General features: G+C 41.4%; 1 protein-coding gene across 1 annotated transcript in view; it reads left to right on the top strand.

Moving 5' to 3' along the window:
- Positions 1-2,965: 2,965 nt before the first annotated feature.
- TOMM7 (translocase of outer mitochondrial membrane 7) overlaps positions 2,966-5,514 on the top strand; it is a 5,666-nt gene continuing 3,117 nt past the window's right edge. The window contains exons 1-2 of the mRNA XM_006911984.3: positions 2,966-3,144; positions 4,387-4,435. Of these exons, the coding sequence (XP_006912046.1) occupies positions 3,042-3,144; positions 4,387-4,435 (152 nt within the window). The 5' untranslated portion in view covers positions 2,966-3,041. The remainder of the gene's footprint in view (positions 3,145-4,386; positions 4,436-5,514) is intronic.

Genomic DNA, 5,514 nt, shown 5'->3' with positions numbered 1-5,514 from the left:
GGGTTCAGGCCCTACTAGCACTTACCAGCTATATGAGCCTTGGGCAAATTTTCTTCACTTTCCTGTGCCCCAGTTTCCACATCAATAAAGTGAGGCAGCTAATACAGTCCTTACCTCACAGAGTTGTGAGGATTCAGCAAGTTAAGGCATGTGAACACCTACCCCAGTGCACGCATATCCCAGAGCCCAGTGAGGTTTGATTATCATTTCTAATTGATCGTCTGAGTGTTCTTGCCCACCAGGAAGGAGAATGTCAGTCTGCCTCCACCCTCCCCCCGCCACCCCCTATATCTCTAACTGCTAATTTACAAGTAAACATTTTCAATATCTATTTTGTGGCTGATTAAGTAACATGATTAACTAAGGCTGTTAAATTCATTCACCATCTCCACAAATGTTATATATACAGTCCTTGGGGATATAAGATTAATGAGACAGAGTTTCTGCCTGTAGTCTATCTGGGGAGATAGTCATGTAAATAAATAGTGATCAATCGACCAGAGAGTGGTGGCACCATGGAGGAAGTATTTGCCTTGCCCTGGAAGGGGACAGTATCAGAGTGGGGGAAAGTACATCTTGGAGGAGATACTTGGCTGGACCTTAAAAAAGAAAGGAGGTGGAGTGGGAGGGCATTTCTGGGAGAGGTAAAGCGATAAAGTGACTTCAAGGACTGTGTAAGTTGTGTAATACTGTGGTCCCCAACCTTTGTGGCACCAGGGACCGGTGCTCCTATGAGATTCTAAGGCCTGATGATCTGAGAAGGAGCTGAAGTCTGATGATCTGAGATGGAGCTGAAGTGGTGATGCTAGCACTGGGGAGAAGGTGCAAATACAGATAAGCTTCACTCGCTTGCCTGCCGCTCACTTCCTGCTGTGCAGCCTGGTTCCTAATAGGCTGCGGACCAGTACCAGTCTTCGGTTGAGGGGTTAGAGACCCCTGATTTAGAAGACTAAATTGTGATGTTGACTACAGTGTGTAGGTAGTAGGGGTGGAGACCAGAGGTAAGTAGATCAGTTCACTTCTTGCTATTATCATAGTCTACTCTATGCTAAAGGCCATGAGGACTTGAACCAGGAAGGCTTATCAAGAGCAAAATGAGAGATTCTCAATCTTTTTTTCTTCGATAACAGATGTTTCGAAGGATACATAACATACCTCCAGTCATTTTAATGTTGCCTGAATCCCCAACCTTATGTGTAGGAATCATTGTGGAGGTGAATCTATATAATCTAGACTTTGTGGAAATCAAGAAGTAAAACTACTAGCTCAATAAGTTGCACAAATTCAAAACCGGGCAGTCATTTTTGACCACCTGTTTCAGCTTTGCCCTCCATATTAATTTGGCCAACAAGTCCCATTGATTTTACGTCCTGGTGATTCTCAATTTTATTTTCTCATCTCCAATTTGACCACCATTGGCTTCTTCAAAAAAAGTTCCTTGACTTTTCTAGGCAGTGTCCCCACCTGCATTCCCATCATATTCTGTGTGTAACTTTATTGTAGGACTTAACACATTCGCATTTCATTGGAATCCTCAGTTTATTCATGTCTTTTCCACTCAAACATGAAATTCTTAAGAGTAATCCCTTTAAAAAAATATTATTTCTCTAGTGCCTACCATACAGGAAAGCTCAATGAACGTTTGATGAGGGCAAATGAACTTCGTATTGTTTAGCCCAACTGACAGAAAAGCATCCTTATTTTGTATTAGGCATTTGGGTAAAAAGATGAGGAACAGTTTCCTTATCTGTAAAATGAAGCCTATAAAAGCTATATTACTCCTTATAAGAATTAGTAAAATAAGCTTTATGCAATGCAAGCTTAAATTCTTTAAAGGATTAAAACAAACTATTGTATTTGAAACACTTCGAGCAGTGACAGGCATAGTAGACACAGGTCGTTATTGTCATGACGATGAGCCAACCATAGGAATAGCCATAAAGCCAGGGGAAATTTTTAGGTGCCATCGGGAACTTTAAGAGTTTAACAGAAAATGTCATCATGTATATTGCGGATGAGCCAGGAAAGGCTTCAAGGTCAAACCTTAGAAATCTGTTACAGCCTTAGAAGTTAAATCCCTGACCTCAGGTCAAAAACTCAAATACCAAGAGCAGCCAGGCAGTTATTGAATCAGAAGTTGGGAACTCTGGCTACACCTTAGAATCACCTCGGGAACCAAGGGCCAGGCTCCACTCCAAAACTCATCAGAATTCCTAGCAGTGGGTCCCCAGCAGGAGTATGCCATTAAACCTCTTTAGGTGATCTAATGCGCAGCCAGGGGTGAGAATCCCCGCAGTTCTAAAGAAGAGGGCAAGATGGGTGAACAGGAGGGTTATACTTCTGTTGACTATTGCAGTGGGATTCGCTAGCTTCTTTGAAAAGTCCAGATTTTCACGTGACAGTTCCCAAACTTTAAAATGTTGTCAAGTAATTTACGATGTTAAAAAACAACAAAAACACAACCAAACACTGAGTGTCAAAGAAAACATGGTTAGGAGCCCTACTGGGCGTCAGTTAGTAACCTTCCTTGCAGTTTACCCTATAGTTTGTAGAAACAAATTGATACTGAGAGGTTTAACTTGTCCAAGGTTACACAGCAAGTCACTAAGAATCGGGACTAAAACGCAGTCATTTTTAATTAAGTTCCTGCAATGTCAGGCAAGGAACACTGGAGGTGACTTTTAAAAAATGTGTAAGACTGTGGGAAGAAAGAAGGCCTTCAGGACTGAAGGAAATCCAAGAGCAACGCCTCAAATATGCCATAAACAATGAAAGCAGGAGATTCTTAAAACGTGCGGAAAGTGAACTCCGCCTCTGAGCGAGAACCGATCACGCATGCGCCTTCAGTAGGCGGTGCCACAGAGAGGCGAGGCATGTCCAGGGCGAGAAATTACGACCTCTGCTGGAGACGCTCACGACTCCTGCCGTAAAGGCCGTGTTTGGCGCTTGCGCACCTCCTTCCCCCTCCCCCCACCCGCCCCCGGATTCCGGACGCGGTAGCTGCTGTGGTTGGTCTTCTCTGCTTCTCTCGGGCCGTCGCCATGGTGAAGCTAAGCAAAGAGGCCAAGCAGAGACTGCAGCAGCTCTTCAAGGGCGGCCAGTTTGCCATCCGCTGGGGTTTTATTCCTCTCGTGATTTACCTGGGTCAGTGGGAGAAGAACCTTGGAGGAGACAGGAGGGAAGGGGATGCAGAGGCTGCGACTCCATTTTTGGCTTCTGGTGGGGAGAGGGAAACGTGACCACGTTGTGCAGGTCCTTTGAGGCTGTTCTGTCAGGCGGAGTTGGTCTAACAGTTCCTGTTCCATCTACTATTTTTATGGTCTGGAACAAGTCATGTAATCCTTCCTATTCTGTTTTTACATCTGTGAAATGGAGGTGACGTAGTTTTCAGGGTTGTTGGGAGTTAGACTACCTGATGTTTGTTTAGGTGACACATTTTACTCTTTGTCACTAGATGGGGTTTCAGGGCGTTTGTCCTCACCTCTCCAGGTGAGCCTAAGTGGAAAGAGGCCTGTAGACGTGGATATGCCACTGTCTTGAAGCATGGTTATAACAGTTAGTTGTTGGATGCTTCTGTTTTCTAACCTGTACAATGAAGGGTTTGGATGATTTTATTATAGATACCATTTTACAGGTGAGGAGACTGAGTCGTAGAGAAGTTTTATTCCTTGAAATTATATTTCAGCTGTTAAATGGGGGAATTGTGAACTCAAGCAATAGCGCGTGAAGCCATACTCTTAACCATTATGCTGTACTGCAAAAATTTATAAGTACTCAGGCAGATATTTTCACCTAGGGCTGCATATTGGGACTGTGTCCTATTTCTAGCCTTGTGTGGTTTTTTTTTTTGTTGTTGTTGTTGTTTTTTAATCTCATTGCTCTACTCAGGCAAAGTGTCAGTTTGAGCATAAAGTTTGATATTTTCTAAAACTCAGTTTCACACTTAAAAATCTTATGGTTTTAACAAGGGACTGCTTTCTGTTTGTTTTAGGTGTCACGCATTGCTCAAGAGAAGGTATACTCAATCTTGACAGCCTTTGTCTATGCTGGACATTCTTTAGCCAACTGATTACCTAGTAATGCTTAAGTATTCAGGACTCAAAAATATCTTTTTCTTCCCTTATTTCAAATGCCATTTTTTAAAAAAGCGTTACCCAGGAAGAAGGTAGTTTGCCCTCTATACTGATTAGTCTTGGACATAATCTCATACTCGTGAAGATTTGAGACTGTTCTGTAGCACAGGTAAATCTAGATAGAGCTGGTAGGTGTGGATATCATTCTAGCTACCATAGGTTGATTTAAGAAGAAAAGAAAGTATTGATTGTAAAATTCTTTGCTGGTGTTTTAATTAGTATTTATTCTCTTTCCTTTCTTCCCCTCCTCCAGGATTTAAGAGGGGTGCAGATCCTGGAATGCCTGAACCAACTGTTTTGAGGTACTGTTCTTACAAATAGATGTTTCAGGGCAAATGTTCATATATTAGTACTGAATCATTGGGAAGCAGAAGGTAGTGGTGGTTGGCACTGTAATGAGGCTTTACCAGTCGGTGCAGTTTTGGGCTGTTGGGAAACTGGCAGCAGTTTGCGAGGCAGTCTAGCTTATGTTAACAAGTAAGTACTTTCTCTCCCCTTCCTAATTTTTATTTATTGCACCATGTTATAACCATAATGAAGTATATTTTTTAAAAAAGAACCATCATCCTTACCACTTTAAAGTTTTTAATTTCTCACATTTCTGCCTATCCTTATCCTTTTATATCATTCTAATAAGAGTACATAGGATTTTATTTTCTTCACCTAAAATTAGAGTTGATGTCCCATATATTTTCCAGTTGTTGATCACTTAGGTTTTTCAGTTTTTCAGTATTTTGCATAAAAATATAATGAACATTTTTATGCACATTGATTTTATAGGTTTTGACATTTCTGTATAATAAATTCTCATGGGATTAATAGGTCAAAGTGTATGAACAGTTGTGGCTCTGAAAATGCACTGTCAGGTTCTTTTCTCAGAAACAACCTTGCCAGTGTTCAGTAAGCACTTGTGAAACTCCCCCCAGCCATTCACACACACACAGTATACATATTCACATACTGACATGCATACGTACATATGTATACTTATGAAAACTAGTTATATACATGTGTACATAGATATAGAGGCAGAATCTAGAACAGGCAGGTTTGCTCTGTAGGGCTTAGTGATGCTTGTGGCAGTGTGATGCTTGTGGCCGGGAATCCTGCATAGTTGCCATGGAATTTCAGCGTACCCCTTTGTTTTAGAGACATTTCTTATGGATTGCCCTCACAGACTTTGGCTATTCTAGGTCTTCAGATTTTCCAAATTCCAGCTCAAAGCCATTTTTTTCTAGAATGGAAAGAAAATAATAATAGCAATTTACTGTCACAATGAATGTGTCAGCAACTGTTTTAGGTGCTTTATATACAATATTTCTAATTGCCACTTAAATCCTTCAGAGCAGGTCATATAGTCTGTAGGTAGTAGAGTGTGTCT

Source organism: Pteropus alecto, unplaced genomic scaffold, assembly GCF_000325575.1.
Source record: "Pteropus alecto unplaced genomic scaffold, ASM32557v1 scaffold21, whole genome shotgun sequence".
NCBI classification, from domain to species: domain Eukaryota; kingdom Metazoa; phylum Chordata; class Mammalia; order Chiroptera; family Pteropodidae; genus Pteropus; species Pteropus alecto.
This window is presented reverse-complemented; position numbering and strand designations above follow the sequence as displayed.